Below are 22,486 nucleotides of genomic sequence, written 5' to 3' on the forward strand. Positions count from 1 at the left end.
CAGCAATAATGTATTTACTAAAAGTGCTACAGAAACAGCACTAGATGTGGGTGAGCTTATCACCGCTCAAGAATTTCATGATATCAGCAGTATAACTAAATATGGATATTTTTGTATAAACCTGTACCTCACTTTTCGTTTTAAAACTTTCATCATGATTACATTATAAACATTGTTATAATTTGAAAACCTATTTTAGAATAAAACATCATGGATGGCAAGTTATTTGACGTAAAGAATGGCATTAAACAACTGAAGCACCATCCTCAATACCCCTGGAACATTTCATAGCGAAATGGAAGGTTCCATTTGCGACACCTTGTGGATAAGACAAGAAGACTAGTTTGAACCTTTGATGTACATCAAACAAATCTTGAGGTTGTATAACGCTATGTTGTACTGGCTTTAAAGTGGTGTGTTGCCTTTGTAATCTTCAAAAGAGCTTTTCAGTCTGGGCTTGGTCATTTTTTTCTCCTGACACCAATTTTGTTATGAAATGTTCTAGGGTTGCAGAGAGCAATAGTGATCTTAACTCTTGGAGTATTGAGGATGCTGAAGGACAAAATATATCTGTTACCTGTGGTATGAAGTCTTTATCAAACTCAAACTGCATGTTTTCTGGGACATCTTCTTCCCCACATCCAACGGGGAGTCGTCGCTGCATCACCAGCATGTCTGTAGTCAGATCATCTTGGCAAAACAAAGATGGCTCATTAAGCCTCAGATCATTTGTTCCAACTATTAATGGCAGTCCCAAAGGATGACAAAGTGACAAAGAGCATGAATATAAAATATTTCACTACAATTGGTAAATGAGCAATGAGCTTACATTAATTACTGGTGATGATAGTCTTGGGGGTTTTACTGTGTAGTACCCAGAGAAGACCTATGTGGTCAGGTAGATGACCCCATATCTTTTCATTTCCAATCCAGGAATTGAACCCCAGATGACTAGGTGAAAGGTGAGGTAGTTGTCAAGAGTGCCACCCAACCACCCAAAAGGATGTATTCAATACTATGTACAAAACACATCAATACTCCTTCTATACATATTCAAGCTTACAATATAATTCTCTAGCTTTCTAAAGTAGTAGGAATCATGCAATGTTTACACAATACAAACCATAAAAACAGAAACTTGTTCATTGTGTACTTACATCCTGATAACTGGTCAAGGGGACACAGGTCGGCATCCATTCTCATGCTACAGGTTTGGTTATCTCCCCTTCCACAGTCACATGACCCAAAGGTACGAGACATTCTCACCCTACCGCAATGTCCATTATATAAGCTTTCGTTCTGAGGTACCCTATGGATGAAAAGTACACACTTTCCTGTTTATTGATCTAGATCTTACAGTATGCTTTCCTCTTGCTTATCTTTGAGTGGTTCATATAATTTCTGCAAACCAGTTCATTGGCACCTTCAATTGAGATGGACCTACAAATATTAACACTGGCCTCAAAAGGCTTAAACGAGGCAAGTGAAAAAGCAAAATAAAGTCAAAAATAGGGCCACAAATGATGTCAACTGATCATAGGACCACAAATGATGTCAACCGATTATAGGACCACAAATGATGTCAACCGATCATAGGACCACAAATTATGTCAACCGATCATAGGACCACAAATGATGTCAACAAATTATAGGACCACAAATGATGTCAACAAATTATAGGACCACAAATGATGTCAACAAATTATAGGACCACAAATGATGTCAACCAATTATAGGACCACAAATGATGTCAACAGATTATAGGACCACAAATGATGTCCATGAATTAACTCTTATATCGCATCATAAAATTCATTGATTGACTGAGGAGTGTAGAAACCACCTACCCAGTCAATTAGAACGATCGGCGTTGGCTCTATCCCCTGATCTCTTTATAAAATTCATTGGGTACAAAAACAAATTGAAGATCATTTTTATCACAAAATTCACTATCAAGGCAAATATTTTACAAAAAACCGTAATTTTCACATCAAACAGTTGTGGATGAGTCATCCAATTTCAGTACACTACACTCAACTATCAAAAAGGTAACCAAAGCAAAATTTGGTATTTATAGTAAATATCGCTACACTATAAATCAGCTTTCTTTTGTAGCTTTCCATTTTTGTGATTTTACATATCACAACAAGTTCACTGCAATTAACTTTTGTGAAACAGACTGTATTATTGTAAACTGGAATCATTGTTTAATATCTGGCATTAATTTCTCCAATAAACTTTAGTGAAACAGGTTGTATTATTTTACACTGTACCTGTTGTTTAATATCTGGTCTTAATCTTCTGATTAACTTTTGTGAAATAGATTGTATAATTCTACACTGTAACTGTGTTTAATATCTGGTCTTAATCCTCTGATTAACTTTTGTGAAACACACTATATCCTTCTATACTGACATCACTGTTTAATATCTGTTTTACCAATTTACTTCAAGAACATTTTTCTATTCATAAAATTCACAAAACATGAATGGCACAAGACAGGAAATTGGTTTACAGGACATGACATCAAAAAAGGACCATAACACTGTATATGAACAACAGAGATAAGGGAAGTAATTCTATTTGGTGGTAACAACTACGAACTAATAATTGGTTAATTTACTTCCAGGAGAAGAAGTGATTAGTCCTTACCTCCATGAGAGAATGAATGGATCAGGCCTTCGTCCAGGGGCAGTATAAATTGACTTATCTTTCTTCTGTAGGTCATTGTTTTTGTCTCCATCAAAAGTTCCACAAAGGCCTGTAATTTACAGATAATTTCATATATACCAAACAACTATGACACAGCCCCCAATAATAGACTCCAATGACTTTATACCAAACAATTAATTGATAAAACCCACAATATTGATGCCCGTTATTTTTACAATACCATACTTTGATTTGGTACCAATATGATAGCAAACAGAACTCACCTTCAGTTTTGTTGAAATCTGTGCTGGATGGCTCAACCCAGACATGGAGATATTGCCAGGAATTTACGTCACTGAGGCCAACTTTAACAATTGTGCCAGTTGGCAGGTGAGCCTGAATGATAAAGTTCTATATTAGGTGGCTATCTTTACATCTTTAGTATAAACTTTCTATTTTCAATTTTTGTGGACTCCAATTTTTGAGTCTTTTTCATAGAAACTTGATCTTTATTTTATGAATAGGGTAAATAGCGCTTACAAAATCTACTTACACTAAAAATATACAGGAAAATATGGTATGTCGACAGATTATTGATTCTTCGAGAATTTATGGACAAAGAATACCCACAAAGCCAATGAAAATAAAACTCTCCATGAAAATTTATTATGTTACAGTACACTTCAACTCATTTGAGGTGAACCTGAGATTGAGATGTTACAGAATATCAATGCAAGACAGAAATAAATTGATCTCAAGCATATGAAGAGTAATATATTTCATTTCTTGTACATAACTTTTTCAAAATTTGTGCCAAACATTTTGAACTAGTTTCTCTTTCAATTTCTTCATTTGATTGGATTATCTCCCTTTGCAGCAATATGGCAGAATATGACATCATTTTTATTATGATGTCACCTGGAGCTAGGTATTGGTTAAAGGTACGATTGGTGTGAGTGAGACACAACAACTTGTACCTCATACATAATGCCTCCGTACAATTGCTGCAATCTGAAGCCAGGTGTCAGTTCACCAGTGATATAGTAATGCATTAAGAATGGCCATTTGGTGGCATGATCTTTTCTTGCTCCACATCTGTCCATCACAATGACGTCATCAAGGAGTTTAATGGCAACAGCACAGGTACAAGTTAGCTGACCATTACATCGTCTGTACAGAACATGTACCTGTCAAAATAATCAAATACACATTTCAAATTCAACAAAATTTTTCATGCATCATATGTTAAAATAAATATTTTATAGGGCAATAATTTCAAAATCTTTAGAATACATCCTCATGTTTTCATAGTAAGAAAGCAATCATTTTTAAATCTTCATGGCAGAGTAAGGAAGCATACATTATCAAGTCTTCTAGTCACAGTATGGTAGCATACGTCCTTAAATCTCCCTGCAACTCCATGTCACAGTAAGATAGCATAGATCCTTAAGTCTCCATGGTAGCATACATTCTCAAGTCTTCAAGTCACAGAATGGTAGCATACATCCTTTAATCTCCCTGTAACGCCATGTCAAATTAACGCAGCACACATTCTCAAAATCTACTTGTCACATCAGGCAGCAAACATCCTTTTGTTGTCAATTATGGTTAAATGGCATCATGCAGTCGACATGTCACAGTAAGGTAGCATACAACCTTAAGTCTTCAAGTCACAATAAGGTAGGATACATCTTAAGTCTCCATGTTACAGTAAGGTACCATAAATCCTTAAGTTTCATAACATAGTACTTTAGGATATTTTGTACCTCAAGTATATTACTGTAAAATCATAGTTTTTGTGGGGCTCAAGTATCATGCTTTTCCAAAAAATACACTTTCCTTAGGACTTGATTTCTTGCTAACAAAATCAACTTAACTATAATTTGTACCAACATTTATCTGTTAATCCTTTTATAGTCATTACAAATTTGTGGATTTAAAGTAACCAGAAGTTAAAGGAAAATAAATTCCCCAGAAAAATTAATGATAATACAGTATAATATAATATAACTTGATCCAATATTCTGTACTTCAGTTAAAACATGTTGCAAGTGGACATCATCTGTGTGTACTTAAACGGACTTTACACTTGGTACTTACAGCATACTGTAATTCCTTGTGTTGGTACAGGAGAAACTCACCCTCATAGAAGTTGGTGTAGTATCTAAAAATGAAAACATAGAAAAACAAGTTTATGTTTTATTCTTTTTCAGCAAATACTGTTCTACTAGAGTCGACCCAAGATCAGTTCAAAGTATGTGGGTTGATCAGCAGGGTGCTGTGCATTGGGTACGAAAACTGAAAGGTATGCCAAACTATTAATAAAATTTCAAAATCAACAAAGGTACATTCAATCACAATGTACCCAAGCTTCAACAGTGAGTTAGTTCTTTATAAGGCCAACTAATGTCTCCACTCAGGGTGAGGCTTCATCAAGACTGTACCATTATCATCATCACCAACAATACCTGTATCATCTATATAAACCAGTACAATGATAAACCAGTGCAATGATAAACCAGTACAATGATAAACCAGTACAATGATAAACCAGTGTAATTATAAACCAGTACAATGATGAACCAGTACAATGATAAACCAGTATAATGATAAACCAGTGCAATGATAAACCAGTACAATGATAAACCAGTGCAATGATAACCCAGTGCAATGATAAACCAGTGTAATGATAAACCAGTACAATGATAAACCAGTACAATGATAAACCAGTGTAATTATAAACCAGTACAATGATAAACCAGTGTAATGATAAACCAGTGTAATGATAAACCAGTACAATGATAAACCAGTACAATGATAAACCAATGTAATGATAAACCAGTGCAATGATGAACCAGTGCAATGATAAACCAGTACAATGATAAACCAGTGTAATGATAAACCAGTACAATGATAAACCAGTGCAATGATAAACCAGTGCAATGATAAACCAGTGCAATGATAAACCAGTACAATGATAAACCAGTACAATGATAAACAACTGTAATGATAAACCAGTACAATGATAAACCAGTACAATGATAAACCAGTGTAATGATAAACCAGTACAATGATAAACCAGTACAATGATAAACCAGTAGATAAACCAGTACAATGATAAACCAGTGTAATGATAAACCAGTGCAATGATAAACCAGTGCAATGATAAACCAGTACAATGATAAACCATTGTAATGAGAAACCAGTACAATGATAAACCAGTACAATGATAAACCAGTACAATGATAAACCAGTGTAATGATAAACCAGTACAATGATAAACCAGTACAATGATAAACAACTGTAATGATAAACCAGTACAATGATAAACCAGTACAATGATAAACCAGTAGATAAACCAGTACAATGATAAACCAGTGTAATGATAAACCAGTGCAATGATAAACCAGTGCAATGATAAACCAGTACAATGATAAACCAGCGTAATGATAAACCAGTACAATGATAATCCAGTACAATGATAAACCAGTGCAATGATAAACCAGTGTAATGATAAACCAGTACAATGATAAACCAGTACAATGATAATCCCGTGCAATGATAAACCAGTGTGATGATAATTTTTTTTGAGCCCAAAATAATGACTATATAACCAGAATAATGAAACTGTAATTAGCACAACCACATTTTGACATAATCCTTTCAATGCTAAAAGCACTAGAATAAAATATCCTCTAAAATAGGTACATTTATGGTACCAATACCAAATGTCAAATGTGACAAGATAGGACTGTGAATTAGTCACCCAATATGGGTGTCTTTAAGTAACATATTAAAGATCTCATATGACGCAATTGAAATAAAGAGAATAATTTGTGGTCACAATAATGATTCAATACCTTAGAAATTACAACAGAGAGTGCCTAGATGATATACAGTGTCTGATACAATGTCTGAGACAGTATACAATCTGTTCTAGCCTGGATCAGTGAAACTCTCACCTGCCATCAAATGTTCGAAGGTTCGGACTGTTTACTGAGCCACACAGACCTGGATGATCCATATCAATAGCAGTCACCTCCAATGTCTCAAACTCAGCTGAAGCAGACATTGTTCCATTCTCTATCACATGTCCAGATATATGAACACTCCGTTTGTGGTCACCATCATAGACTCCATCAATTTTAGCACCTACCATTATTTTGTGAGTCCATCTAGGAAAAATGATAATGAGAGAACCATCACCAACATCAAAAAACTAAACTTGTGATATTAACTGTAGAAAAATAAATTCTCATACACGTTTCATTTTTGTTTTTCCTTCATTGTGGGAGTCTTAAAACATATCTTCATTAGCATATCAAATGATGCAATTCTACAAACTATCACTTCAAAAACCTTTTTTTCATTTAAATTCTGGTGAAATAGTCACAGTAGAATTCACAATTAGTAAAAATTTATCAAATAAGGAACCAATGAAATAATAATTTAACAAAAAAAAAAATCATGAAATTTAAGCAGCATAAATATATCCACTTTTACAAAGGCATCACATCCAGCACTAAAAACACTGAGACTACAAACCTCCAATTAGTCATGGTGACTACAACTCCGCAGGATAAGTCCTCCATATCATCGCCTGAGCCAATGACCAATTGTTGTACAGACGACTGGTCAGGACAGGTCAAGTCATCCTGCGACTGGTTGACTGAGGCCTGGATATAGACATGGCAGTTCAAAGGCAAGACTGACCGTGCACATAAGAACGATGGAGGAACAGACATGTGGGTGGCAATCTCTTTTCCTTCTTCACCTTCCTGTACTGACAAAGTTGTGGCCGATACAACCTGAAAGTTCAAGGTTGTAAAGTAAAAAGTAAAGTAAAAAGTTCAAGATCTGAGATAAAATGTTAAATCCAAGAGGGACTTACAACAGAAATTTGTAATCTGCCCTATCTATTTCCATGGTAACAGAAAAAGTATTTTAACAGGGAACTTCTTCATGGCAAATCAGAATGCTAGCTTGATAATTGCACAAAGTTTTGATTATTTCTCTTGAATAATCTTGCAAAGATATAATTAGATACAGAAGTACCAAATAATGATTAAAACTGCATGATACAGGTGTTTCCTCCTTCTAGGGCATGTCAGTGATGCTGAGGGCCTAAATTTTGAAACCTTTTGGTTTTGAGGAGACTGAGAAAAATCAAAAGTGATGGTAACAAATGTCAAAATCTAAAAGGGTAGGTGCACTGGCCCCATGATTTAATAAAATTTTGAATTTTCACATTCTGATAATTGCAGAGGAACATCAATTACATGACTTTGTTTACTCTGAATTGTGCCAATATCTGATTGAATTCAAACCTGGCATGCAGTTTACATCACACCTTGGGAACGAAAAGTCCACCACCAGCAGTGTCTGGCACCTGCAATCTCCAAGACTGTATACGACAGAAAACATATTCTCTTCATTTGATATGTTGAATCTAGACAAAAACTTACTTGAACAGCAATTGTGATTGGTTCACTCTGTCTGAATGCCCCCTGAGTTTGGTTGCAGTTGTCATACATACATGCAGAAACACCACATGATAGCTGAAACAAAACACATGCTGATTAATATAAGAGCACTTTTATTGTCAAACAAAAACTCCTCCCATGTTTTGATCTCCATGAAATTCTGCTATTGAAATGAAATTCAAGTAAATATTACAACAAAATGACAATACGTGGTTTTGAAATTTTATTTTTGTGCTCTTCAAAAACCTCTGCTATGGGAATGAAATTCAAGCAAAACTTAACTGTACAATGACTCTAATTAATACTGAAATTTTATTTTTGTACTCTCAATAAAACTTCACTATTAAAATGAAATTCAAGAAAAATTTTACAATACAATGTCAATAATTAGTATCAAATCTTACTTTTGTACCAAATGGTAAATCTGCCATGTAATGCCTATCCAGGTAAAATTCAGCTGAGTCACCAGTCAGGCCCGTTGCTATCTCCTGCATGACAATGACGTCATCAATCAGCCATCTGATGTCGTACTGTATCCTACTCATAGATTCAATTGGGGAAAAGCTACATTTCAATGTCTGGTTAAAGACATCTTCTCCGGGAACAATAGCGACGGAGACATCTGGATTGCTCTTCACAATTGGGAAGTTATTACCTGAAAAAATATGAATACCACTTGTTAAAGCATATTTTAAAATACACAGCCAGGTATTATGAAATTTATTGCTGTATTTGACCTAACAAGGGCACTGTACACTTACAAAACCATAAAAGGGGTCCACTTCATAAAACCTTGTACAGAAAAAAAAAATCCATTTTAAAGTTGAGTGGAAAAATTTTAAACACTTTTTTTTATTAACATGCCTTTATGCATCCATTAGAAATGGCATGTAAACAGTTCTATACTAAAAAGTTTCCGGAATGCTCTACAAATTATTTTTAACCAATGATAACAAAAAACGTTTTGTAAAAACCAAACTAAACTGCATATACAAAATTGTTATCAATATTATTATTATTATCATTTTTTTTTTTAAATCTATGGACTTGTTTTTAAATTTGAATTTTCTGACATCACTGGCCATCAATACCTGTACTACATCTCCACTCCATGTAGATGAACCCAGACCAGAGCACGAAGTCAATACCAACATCTGATCGCGTAATGGCCATCAATGTACACAGACCATCCTGGATGTGGAAGGAGCGACACAAAAATTCTGTCTCGATTAGACAAAGTCGTTGACATTCGTTAATCAAGGAGATGCCTGCCACTTCCTTCTTTACATGGCCTATGATTGTATAGCCTGGAAATCTCTGCCAATCAATCCCTCGCTTTCCACAAGGATCTGGAACAGAAACAAATATCTTAATCTAGACAACAGTATTCTATTTAACTAAGAAAACAGGATATGATGAAAGATAACATACCATTCTGACATTGCCATTCGTACAAAGTTGAATCCATCATATCTATATGGTTGGCTCCTAAAGCCAATGTGTCCTTCAGATTGAGGGTACAGTTGCCAGATGATGCATTATAGGTGAATGACTGACAAACCGGATCTGGTTCATAGTTCATCAGACATGCCTCCAAACAGTTATTGATGTCCCCGTTACTAGCAACTTCCTCCAAAACCATGCCCATAATCTCACTTCCTTTGTACTGGTACCAGGCCAGATCCAAAATTTCACAGGAATCTTAAAAAAAAGAAGACAGCCCTTGTCGGAGTACACAAATTCAAAACCAGAGCAAAAATATACCACAGTTTTTGTTCACTAAGGTACATAATCAATTCATTCATTACTTTTTTCAATTCTTAATTATTTCTTTGAAATTTATTCTTTCCTTCCTTTTTTCTTTATTTTTTTCCCTGTTCGGTTGTTGATATTATGTTGAATTTTTAAATGAAGACAAAATGCAATTGAATTTTATCATCCTTGAAAGATTACAAGAATTTCTCCAAAATTACCATTAGCCATCTGCCACTGTGTTGTGTTGATTTTTGGGTCACAGAACTCTCTACTGTTGGAGGGGTTATAGTCGCCAGCTTCATAGCACACATCATTTATTAAACATGATGTGTTCTATATAAAACAGAAAAGAAAGAAAATATTTACAGTTTGCTGACAAGAATATATTTCAGCACAATTACAAAAATGAATCACAAAGAAACAAATTGTTTATACAGTGGACCTTCTCCAAACCGACCATGAATGGGAGATTAATATTTGGCCAGTTTAGAGAGGGTTTGGTTTGTAGAAGTGAAGCAATTTGACCATTCGGACTTGGATATAATCGAGCCAATTTCCGTTCTGTACATTACATTAACCATTCTGTTTGCTTTTAGCTTTTACACTGCACATGTAAACTGAATACAGGAAAAAGGCTTTATAGAGTAAAAATATTTTGGTAAAGAGGAAAAACAGTGATACTTGTATATCATATGTGAACCGAGTCAAAAAGAAATCTGCACATCTGGCGATCTCAGAAGTGACGTTACGTACACCCTGACATAGCTCATGTAGGATAGGCAGAAAATGAAAGTGTACAATATCTATGTTGAGACAATTTTAGCAGTGGGTTAAATGGTTTATAAAAATCACCCTTAATGAAGTACTTTTACCCTTATCAATGAGTTCGAAGAGATGAATTCCTACAGTAATTTTCCTTCAATAAACAAAAGTCCAAAAATAATACCATCAACATCTATTGGAAGTTCAGTAAAAATATCACCAAATAAAGCCCACCTCCCTTACTTTGAATAAGCTGTAATGTTATGGGCCACTAGACTTCATGTAGGATAATTACGGTATATTTGAATAAACTTTGATCTATTGAAGGTTTCACCACCACAGTTTGGTGTTATTCTGATCAACAGTTTCAGAGAAGAAGATTTTAGATTGGAATACTGACAAACAACACCCTAACAACAACCTTAACTCACATATATGTAAATCGTTTAAGTTGAGCCAATTTTCCCCCCTGATCTTCTGGTAATAAGACCATTGATATTTATTGCTGTTCTGTAGAAATATCCAGTCTGGAAGATGATGTATTGTTTCCCCTGGACTTACTAAGGGTTTAAAATAAAGTAAAAGTATTCAGTGCATATTTTTCTTTAATTATCATCAGTCCTACCTTTGGTGAGCATGTCATGGTTTGGACACTGCAGTCAAAGCAGAGAGAATTATACACAAGGAAGTAGGCCTTGTTACTCAGTGCTTGTGTTCCATTATTGCTGATGCTGATTTCGTAACTTCCTACAGAAGGTAGTGTACAGGTAAGCTCGTTAAAGGACACAAAGGTTGCTGGTATAGTTTCCGTCTCATTAATAACGGTGAAGGAAGTCTCATTCAACTATACGAAAAAAAGAAAATAAAAACAATATTTTGTCTTTATACAAAATAACAAAGTCAGAATTATATAGAGACAATAGGACTTTTATTATTTACAATTGTATACTTTCATACATTAGATATATATACACCCATCTATCAAATATGGCATTCTTAGGGGCTACTCTGTATGATTGTGCCTTGCAGATGATAGTGAAATTCTGCTGAGTGTTTTTACTATAGTGTTTCCTTACTAGCCTGTTGGTAATCACTAAATGTTAGTCTACAGGTCCAAGATTATCATTGGGGGGTGCCCAGCAAAAACAAACAAATGCATGATGACTGGATACAGCTGAATATAAAATGCCCTGAAATACATCTGATAAATTGGTACATCTGAATTCTTTTACAATATTTGTCTTAATAAATTTTAAGCTTATTATTGAAATTGAAACAAAGTACAAATGTACAAATGGTTGCTGTTCCTGTTACACTTGAAGTACCTTGCTAATTTTACATTTTTGATCACAAAATTGAAAAAAGAACATTTCCTACAAAAACAGACATTTTCATGTGATTTTATTTCAGTCAATTAATCTACAATTCATAAATGTCCACAGAAATGGTAACCAGTAAAAATTGATAATATATTTAGGATTTTCATAGAACTGTTCATCAGTGAATGCAAATGCTAATGAACCACAGAAATTTATGACCCACCAAATTTTCTGATTTTATAGAATCCATTCTTGAAGACAACCAGTTTATTTTACCTCAATCTTGCGGAAATGACAACTCAGTGTGTCCACATTGAGAGTGTTGTTACTGTATACGGACACAGATGAACAGAGGGCACTCCGAAGGTCACAAAGACCATTATTACTGAGTGAAAATATATTTGGGGCATCTGTTCGCTTGGTGAAGCAGTCCAGGCCGGCAAACCCTTCATTACATACACAAGATCCTGAAAAATACCAGTATAGATAAGTTGGTATCAGTTTCTTGATGTGACATCAGTTGTAAAGAATATCTGAATATGCAATGTATTCTGTAAACATTAGTAAAATCAGATCCCCCATCCACTTAAAGCCTAAGAGAAATAATGATGAATTTACAATAAATAATAATTTTGAACTTTAACCTTGAGCCTAGCTCTCAACTTTGACAACAAGTATTTAGCAACACTTTGAATAACCAGAAAATGTGTATAAAATCTATCATGAATCCTTCAGCTCCTTTGAAAACAAGAATCTGATCAGGTGTAGAACTTGATGTTATGATTCTTTGAAACTATTGAACCAAATTTAATGAGAAATTCTAAAGATATGATTGATTTGGAACAGGACACGACAAAAGGAGATGGAACCCTCGCTGCTTTCCTCCACCCCTTCCATAAAATTACTGATTCGTCTTTAAACTTGGAACTTACCTTCAACACAACTTCCTGCACCACCACATTCGTGAAGACAGATCTGATTGAGGATGGATAGCGGTGGACCAATATTGGAGGTGCCATTCCATGCTTCCCATAGATTCATGTTACTGTTCAACTGAATCTCACACTGTTCTTTAATGTTCTCTGCAGGTGTCAAACTCCAACGCAAGTCATTTGTGATCTGTAACAACATACATTCTATAAACTCAATGAGCTAATAACGATTTCAAATTTCCACAAATTAGTGAATTTTTGAAAAACATGAAAACTAAAGCCCCACAAAAATATCTGATTTTACAGTATGTGTGTCCTAATCAGAATTTTTGAAGATGATTTAAAGTAAGTTTGATGCCTTTATCTCTATTCTTCATGTTGAGTTAAATTAAGTTAGCATCACCTTGTCCTAACTTTGAGGAGGGATGGAAACCTGATGAATCTTCAAGAATAATAAAAAAAAAAAAAATTTTGAAAGAAGTTTGTCACCACAATTACACATTACACTTAAATGATTCAATTTGAAAACAGACAATACGAGAAGTTTGTCACCACAATTACACATTACACTTAAATGATTCAATTTGAAAACAGACAATACGTCAGAGGTTATATGTTGGCCCCAAGGGTTCTTGTAATAAGCCCACTCTAGACTTTGATTAAGAAAAAATGTGTTCTTCCAAAGGAGTTCTGTAATAAACCATTCAAGACCTTGATGGGTATGGTAATTAGCCAACCCAAGATTTTGAGAAGAAGAAATGTGTTGGCACTAAGGGGTCCTTTATAAGCCCACCCCTAGACTTTTTAAGTTACATGATGGCCATCTTGACCTGTCCTCTAATATGCCTGACCCTTCACTTTAAGTAAAAAGTATGTTTTTTTAAAAAAAAAATTTTGCGGAATAACTTTTAGCAACTGATACTAATCAATGTTGTTCGCCCAGATGTAAGCATGCATTGGGCCATGTGGGCTTGTCTAGTACTAAGCCCATCCCAAGACTTTGAGTGAGAAGTAATGTGTCATCCCCTGTAAGATATTCATTTTTCTTTATGATGCTATAGAAAACACTCCCCAACATCTGCAGGTGTGGACTTTTCTTGTGGCCGTAAATGATATGCCAGTGATGAAGTACAGGACAAAATCAATTATAGAAGCAGCTTAAATACTTTTTATAGAAATGCTTTCTGAGATGGCTGATTTGGTTTGAAGTTTACTGTGCTATGGTGGTTGAACCTGCCAATATTTCTAAACACAACACTAGTCTAATCACAACAACAAAATCAAAACGAAAGTAACATAAGTACTTAAGAGACTAGCTGTTGTTTTCATGAGGAAATTCTTGTAAGAATTTTTCATCAAGCCTACAGACAATTGAGAAAGAATTTTTTAATGATTTTTACTCTACCTGTATGTCATATATACAGTTCTGGAGACTGGCGTCATAGTAAACACCAGGTACACTCTTACATGCAGTAGCGGCTGCAGACGTTTCCACTGTTGACCTACACACAGTCTGGACTACAATCTCTGTTAACCCTATATCTGTGGGCCAACCAGGCACCTGTTAAACACGAAAGCATAAGGAAATGGAGGAAACATGCATATCTTACCTCAAAATAACATAATACTTTAACATAACGCACAATACTAATGAATTTGATGGAAAACTTAAATCTGTGATCAAAGTTGTTTGCCTGTTCAAAACATTATTCACAGGTGATAGACGTTACTGTAGACTTTTTTTCCGTAATCTGCATTCAATACTTTCTTTGAAACAAAAAGTGGCATGTTTCCAAATGTACACATGTACTTTATGTTCTTCTGAAAATTTCAGAAATATGATTTCGATATTTCTTTCTATTCATATTCTGTTCCCTCTGTCACCGCCTAAGTTTCCATATTTAGGACCCACTGTATCTAACTTTAAATTCAAACCAAAAGCAACTATTCACTTGTGTGCCTTTTGTACAATTGTCAAATCTTAAATTTTGTGGAATGTTTCTGATTTTGTGGGTATTTTTATTTTAATCCACAACTAATATATGGCCACAAAATAATAAACAGCTGAAAGTTTGCATCATTTTCCAGTAATGCTTGATTCTGTGAATAAAGAGGAAACTGCTTAATATCATGTTCTATTTGTCAAAGAGAAATGTGATAATAAGCAGAATGTGACATTAACAGTTGACATGCTTTTTTGGACATCTAAACCTCGATGTTAATTTTCTGATGTGCCAAACTGACTTGTTTCTGAAAAATTGTTTGAAAATGAACATTTTAAAGTTGCTTTGTTTTTCCCATAATAACTGTGAATTTTCTTACCTTTTATTTGTTTATTCTTTGAAATATCTAACCTACCATAAATTATCTGAACAATCTAGTCATATCTTACACATGGTATAATTCATACCATGACACTACAGTGTCATCAACCAATATTTTGTCGCATAAATCATTCATCCTTCATTGTGCACTGGGTGTGTACTATCTATCCACGAAATCAAGAGCCAACATCAGAAGCAATATTTTTAAAGCACCATGGAAATTGAGCCTTACAAATATATAAGGTTGGACTGCAGCCAGACATAAAACTCACCGGAACAAAGTAACTGGCGTCATAGCCAAACTCTGGGTACTGTAACTTAGCTCCTGGCAGACATTTTGTAGGGAAAACAGACTTAGCCATGACTTCGGCTGTGATGTCCTGCCCTGTAGTGTATAACAGGTTAATTACATATTAATAATGATGATGTCGCATTACTCTTCGAACCAGGTTACTTTAATTTTTCTTTTCAATGGTTCAAATTTTTGTGGTTTTACTGAAAGCTTGAAGCAAGAAGGACATTTTTTTCATCAATGTCATGAAACAGTCTGAGGTCTTCTCTAATCATTTCATTTTAATGATATCTATTTTCAGGATTTCAATTTATTCTTGAAAATATCAAAAAGTAGAATTTCTCAAGAATGACAATATTTACAGTAGCCAACCTGTCAGTCATGAATTTTTCAGATCTTTTAACAAATTTCTCTTTCTGGCGTAAATCTTGATATTTTTTTTGTATGCAGTCAATTGGAAAAGGACCAACAGCAAACTTCATTTTAAAATACATTGTATATCTTGCTTTGATAAATTGGTTTGTTTGACTTAAGGATACATGATTCCGAAATCCCATCAAAAGAACTATAATGGTACTGTATTTCACTTAATAAGCACAATGTTCCGTTACAAACACTGGAAATGGGATTCGCTTGAAAAAAAACACCTACAGAGAAAATTTTCCACTTGAAATCTGGGTGGAAAAAATAAAACATTTATTTCCCATCAACTTTTGTGTAGCTTATAAAAATTGATGATTGTATTGGCAGATCAAAGAGGTAAGGAACTTCTTTACAGGTAATTATTAGCACACCAATCCTCTTTCCCTGAATAAATGTAGGGGTAGAATTAAAGAGGCAGATGTGCTTATTAGGCTTAACACAGTATAACTGAAGGAAGAAAATCATAACATATGAAATTAAAACATAAACTGAAATTCAAAAGAAAACTCCAATTAGCAATTTTTTTGATGAACAGCAATTATATGGAACTGTGAGTTAATGGTAATGTTAGGATTACTAAGCACACATTTAAAATGATTCTTTAACAAATGTAAATGATTGAATGATATTGGATATCAGTCAAGAGACAACACATGAAATCAATGTCTGAAATATCAGTATTTATTTGAAATATAACTTTCTTCATAGTAAGTCCATCTTTTTTTAATTCACTTTTATAATGACTTCAGTTTCAATGGAGTGTGGGGCAGGGGAGAGGTAAACCACAATATGAGACAGACAAAAGGGAAGGGTTGATAATGGGTGAAATTATGAATTTAGGAGGCTATCGAGCAGATAGAAGGGTGAGACAGCAAGAACCGAGAGGGATCTTGGTGCCCACCATCGCTTAATCTCTATTTGTTCTCCTCTGTTTCTCTTCTTTCTTCTGTTTTTTCTATTGCTCATGATCAGTGATAAAAATCTTTTAACTGTTAATCCAATATGGTTGCCTGTTGGCCATTTTTTTCTTTATCAGTCTCAAAATCAATAGGGCACGACTAGGACCCAAAGGGAATTTACATATGAAAAGTTTATGCCAATCTGCAACAAAGAGACAAGTTGAACAAGAGAGGTCAAACAAACATAAAAGACACCACTGTACTTTGACCTGAAACACTGGATAAAGGTTCCAAAACAGATCAGAAATCAAAAGAGTTCAGAGAGGTCGGGCAAGATCGAAAGATTAAAAGATCCATTGACCTTAAATACTCGATAATGGTTCTGAAATAGATCAGAGGTCAAAGAGTTCAGAGGTCAAACCAAGCTCAATATGTCATTTACAGAGTCATTCTGGGTCAAAGACAACACCAAGTTAAGGAACATTCCATCAAAGCCTAGAAAAGAAAAATTTAGGGAAGAGATCAGAAATTTTTAATGGTTTTTAATTATTTACTGGGGAAAATACGGTCACATGAGAAAGCAAAATTAATCTCAATTATTGCCAGTTAAAATCAACAGATTCACATCTTTTGAGAGTCAGCTTTCCAAAATTGATATTGAATCATTGTTTATTAGTTGACAACTTTACAGGATTACATTCATTTTATCCCTCACATTTAAGAAACGTGACAAAAATAAATGGATTAAAATTGCACTCCTTTAGACTTTATCTGTAGTAATAATGTCAGTACATGTACCATCAATAACCTACCATACTTTTCCAGCAATTAGCCCAGACACCAACATATTACTGCTAATTCCAAGTTGGGGGTGGGCTTATTATAAGACAATGTGTTAGCATTTGTTTAATTTGTTTTATTATTGTTTTACATCCTATCAATAGCCAGGGTCATTTGCGGATATGCCAGCCTTAGTGGTGGAAGAAGTTCAACCTGCAGCCAGCACATGACATCTGTACTATGTAGGCCTTAAACCCATGACCAAGAGATGGAAGGTTATTGATAACGGCAGTCAGACACCTTAACCACATGGCAACCATGGCTACTCATTAGTTGGTAAGTCCTGCAGTAGGCTTATTACAAGACAGTGTATTAGCTTTTGTTGGTAAGTTCTTGGGTGGGCTTATTAAAGGACAATGTATTAGCATTAACGTATGCAAGCCTATTACCAGGTATGGGCTTATTGCTGGCTAAAGACTATAAATAGGTGCTCTACTTCCATTTTTCAATTAAGTTTCAAAAATCATTCACACAGCAATCAATCAAAAAAACTGTGATACCAAGGAGAAAACATCTCACTTTTCCCAGATAGATTACCACAGGACCAAGGAATTCATGATCAGGACTTTGTAAAAGAAAACCAAATTGGTTGATTTAATAAATTTCAATTAAACATGCTATAAGAACCAAAATATTGAACATAGCTTGGACATTTAACCAATAATTAGCTGACAATCAAAAGATGTGCTGCAATCGGCAATAAAGTAGTTAGGTGATTAAGAGTTGATCTAGATTATCATCTCATACTTACGCTGTTGCGGCCCAGCTGTAGTTCACAAATCAACAGAATATGATGTTCATAGAGTATAACAAATATAACAAAATATATCTCAAAAATATTTGTATTTTTGATAAAAAAAAAATGGTGTTCAATTTCCAAAACCAAAGTTCAAAATAAAATACAATATAAAATCTCCAATTACGATACTGTAACTTTTCCGTTTTTTTTTAAAGTCTTTTGCTTGATATTTTGATTAAGAATGGAATCAAATTATTACAATTAGCAAGCTTCAATGAGCTAAGACTTTACAGAGGGGTTGGGGGCAGTTGGTTGAGAAATGTTCAACTAAACAAATTTTCCTGTCAAGGGAAGCTGTTAAAGTTTAAAATTTGACAAACAGCATGTGAATGGAAAATAAATTGATCAAAATCTGAAAAAATTTACCATCTTCTTCAAAGGGACAGGAGAAGACGTCGTAGCCTACACCACAATCTTCAGTTCCTGTTACTCCGCAGTAACAGAAAGGCTGCTGAAAGGGGACAAAATCTGTGGCATCCGAACAATACCCATTGTAGATAGTGTCAGCAGGATCCACTCTGTCAAAAAATGATTTATTCATTTTATAAAAATTGAGCTGTTTGATAATTTCCAATATATCGGAATCTTACAAAATTAGGTATACATCTTGATATCCCTGCTTTAACTCACTTAAACCCCCTGGTATCGGAAAAATAAAACTTCCTAAAAAACTAATCTGGGGATAAATCTAATATGTTTGATAACATTATGGATAAATTGTACAAAATTTCGGGTCACTTTGACAAAGTTCTTGAAATATGTTGAAGAACAATATACTTATACTTTCTGGGAAATGTAAACTAAAAGTTTCTTCTTTGCCTTTGTGAGAAAAAATGAAATTCAATAAGCTTGCTTACCCCTCTTCCCTATAAAATGGTGGAAACATGTTTATCCCACATACTTTCTCAAAATTCTTTGAATGGCAGTGAAAAAGCTATCTTAACATCATGAAATTTACACCTAACTGCAAAATAGGTTGAGAAGAAAACACTACTTAAAATATGAAACCTCAAGGGGCAGACTTTTGAGACTTAATCAGCAGATCTAATATCTTTCATTGGCAGAAGTTTTTTCAGAAAATTTTTTATTCATAATATAGAATTAGACGATACTGATTTTGAAAAAAAACCCCACTTATATAAATCTTAAAAAACTTGATTTCATTGTCATTGCATTAGGTGAAAGCCCTATCAGTCAAGCAGTTCTTGAGAAGAAGTTGTTTAAAATTGTTTTTACAGATGACATTAACAAAACCACTACAGAAAGGCAGGCATACCTCCAGCTAAGTGAGAATGTATCGGGTCGGTCAGCATCTCCTGAATACTGCGAACCATCGGCCATCATCAGGTCATCATTGGGATTATCATTAAATGTACCACAAAGACCTATAATGTAACATGTACATGTCACGGCATATTCTCACTAAATTTGTCCATGTTGCTATGGTGGCAGTAAAACAGATGTATGTATTACCATACAAATCCTACAATCAGCAATGGGTGAGCTATCGTATAAATCCTACAATAATCTCAGGATAAGCCCATATAAAACATACAATAAGCCCAGCAAGTCCTACTATATAAAACATACAATAAGCCCAGGATGTGTTACTATATAAAACATACAATAAACCCAGGATGTGTTACCATATAAAATACAATAATACCAGCGAGTCTTACCATACAAAACATACAATAAGTCCAGTGAATCTTACCATGTAAAGCCTACAATAAGCCCAGCAAGTCTAACCATATAAAACATACAATAAACCCAGGATGTGACCATATGAAACCTATCATAAGTCCAGTGAGTCTTACCATATAAATCCTACAATAAGCCCAGAGTCTAACCATATAAACATGCAATACAATAAGCCATGGATGTGTAACCATATAAATCCTACAATAATCACAGGATGTGACCATGTGAAACTTATCATAAATCCAGTTAGTCTTACCTTATACATTCTACACAATAAGCATATGGTAAGTAACCATATAAATCCTACAACAAGCTCTGGGGGATCAACACATAATCAGTGACTTGAAGTTAAGAGCGAGCTTATGACAGAACAATGAAGAATTCAAAAGAATCCCAGGAAAAAAGGGGAGCTACCACATAACGTCTTACTGAAAATAAGGAGGAGAGGGCTAATTATAAAAAAAGTGAACATCAACAGATATGGAACATCAACAGATATGGATGGGCTTATTACCAGACATGGACATATCACTGGATAAATACAAGTCCTCCAAACAGCCCCTGTAGTCTAAGTCTAGTGAACATCAACAGATATGGATGGGCTTATTACCAGACATGGACATATCACTGGATAAATACAACTACCCCAAACAGCCCCTAGTGTCTTCGTCTCGTGAACATCAACACATATGGGTTGGCTTATTACATGACATTGGTTTATTGCTAGATGTGAGATAGATATGTGTGTAATATAATAAATATATAATGAAATCAATTACATGTTTATGTACACCTGACATATTGGTGAATTGGTTATAGCTGGTCAAGTGACTGTTCTACTGACCTTCAGTATTGCTGAAGTCTGAAGAAGATGCCTTCAGCCAAACATTGAGATAGTTCTGTCCTCGGATGGCACTTCTCTTTACATAAATTTTCATTCCATTGGGTAGAATGATCTGTTCAATGTCAAATCAAATGTATGTGTTATACAAGTAATAATCAATAATAAGTTTGATGTTCAAGAGGAAATTACTACTTAATTGAGTCAAGGTGAGACCTGAGTGGAGGTCAAGGTAGCAAATCATCAGCGAAAGAACAAGGTAAAAATCTCCAGTAGAAAAGTCAAGGTTTAAGTCTAGTAGAAAAGTCAATGTGGAGTTCTCCTGTAGAAATTAAGGTCGATGTATAAAACCAGCAACTGAAATTTCAATTTTAAAGTCACTCATGAAAGGTCAAGGTGAAATTTTCATTTAGTGTATCTTCAGGAAAATAGATAACTATGAAAGTGAAACACCAATGAAAAGTACAATTATGATATTTGAGGTTAAAGTGAAATCTTCAGTAAACAAGGTAAAAGCCAAAATCTCAGGATATGATATTAAAATTTTTATCACTGATTTAAATGAAGACATGAAACAAACCTTGGTTTTCCTGCCTTCATAGTAACTGATAATCCTCAATCCTGGTGTGAGAATTCCATTCCTGAACATTTGTATGGTTATAGGGTAGAACCCGGTATTTGTTTCATCAGGGCCACATTTATCAATGACCACAACATCATCATGTGCACGGACAGCAACGGCACAGTTACAGGATGCTCGACCGTTGCAACGGCGGTAGAATGTGCGGACTTCATACGGTAGGGTACGATGGCGATACATGATAAACTCCCCCTCGTAATAGTTTTCATAATGTCTAGGAAGAAATAAGTTATTCATATTTGTTAGCTTATGATGCTTGCTGGCTTTTTTAAAAGCTGATTTGTAATGACAAACACAGGTATCACTTAAAATTTTTGTTTGTTTTTTGAGGAATGTTTCTTTTTGAAGACAGGATAGAACTGCATCAAATTATGTTGAGTTTTGTGTTTTCTTTCTATGGTTCAAATTTGTGGGGTTTGATCGCTTCTTGATGCATAAGAGATGAATTTTTGGTAGAAGTCATAAAATGAACTATACTTTTCCTTAATCTTCCCACTTCAATGATTTCATTCCATCTTTAAAAGTATCAATAATAGGAAAAATATTCATTAATTTCATATCTTTCAAGAAAAATTCATTCATTTTGCTTAGCATGAGAATTTAAACCATCTTGAAAACAAATTGCTAAACAACATTCACTGTATCTAAGATTACCATATGTATCCACATGTAAGCTCCCGACTTCTTTTTTGCAAAATGATCAATTTCAAAATAGTGGTTGACAAGCAAGACCTTCCCAAACTTCAATACTAAACTTTAACACTAGGGTAGGGGACATATTTTAGGAGAAATGAACATGAAAATTAATCATTTATAATAACAAT

The 22,486-nt window shown here is 34.4% G+C and overlaps 1 protein-coding gene across 1 annotated transcript in view; it reads right to left on the minus strand.

The window, feature by feature from the left end:
• LOC132563990 (uncharacterized) overlaps positions 1–22,486 on the minus strand; it is a 162,087-nt gene that overhangs the window by 98,035 nt on the left and 41,566 nt on the right. Inside the window, exons 28-49 of the mRNA XM_060228745.1 lie at positions 21,603–21,876; positions 21,026–21,137; positions 19,757–19,865; positions 18,847–18,998; positions 15,500–15,612; positions 14,309–14,464; positions 12,904–13,090; positions 12,248–12,438; positions 11,278–11,496; positions 10,109–10,223; positions 9,567–9,836; positions 9,227–9,484; positions 8,540–8,790; positions 8,118–8,210; positions 7,198–7,460; positions 6,615–6,827; positions 4,753–4,816; positions 3,630–3,839; positions 2,937–3,048; positions 2,653–2,761; positions 1,158–1,309; positions 578–690 (exon numbers count right to left, since the gene is read on the minus strand). Of these exons, the coding sequence (XP_060084728.1) occupies positions 578–690; positions 1,158–1,309; positions 2,653–2,761; positions 2,937–3,048; positions 3,630–3,839; positions 4,753–4,816; positions 6,615–6,827; positions 7,198–7,460; positions 8,118–8,210; positions 8,540–8,790; positions 9,227–9,484; positions 9,567–9,836; positions 10,109–10,223; positions 11,278–11,496; positions 12,248–12,438; positions 12,904–13,090; positions 14,309–14,464; positions 15,500–15,612; positions 18,847–18,998; positions 19,757–19,865; positions 21,026–21,137; positions 21,603–21,876 (3,736 nt within the window). The remainder of the gene's footprint in view (positions 1–577; positions 691–1,157; positions 1,310–2,652; positions 2,762–2,936; positions 3,049–3,629; positions 3,840–4,752; positions 4,817–6,614; positions 6,828–7,197; positions 7,461–8,117; positions 8,211–8,539; positions 8,791–9,226; positions 9,485–9,566; positions 9,837–10,108; positions 10,224–11,277; positions 11,497–12,247; positions 12,439–12,903; positions 13,091–14,308; positions 14,465–15,499; positions 15,613–18,846; positions 18,999–19,756; positions 19,866–21,025; positions 21,138–21,602; positions 21,877–22,486) is intronic.

Source organism: Ylistrum balloti, unplaced genomic scaffold (assembly GCF_031769215.1).
Source record: "Ylistrum balloti isolate Yb309-2 unplaced genomic scaffold, AGI_CSIRO_Ybal_v1 Utg369678, whole genome shotgun sequence".
In the NCBI taxonomy this organism is placed as follows: Eukaryota; Metazoa; Mollusca; class Bivalvia; order Pectinida; family Pectinidae; genus Ylistrum; species Ylistrum balloti.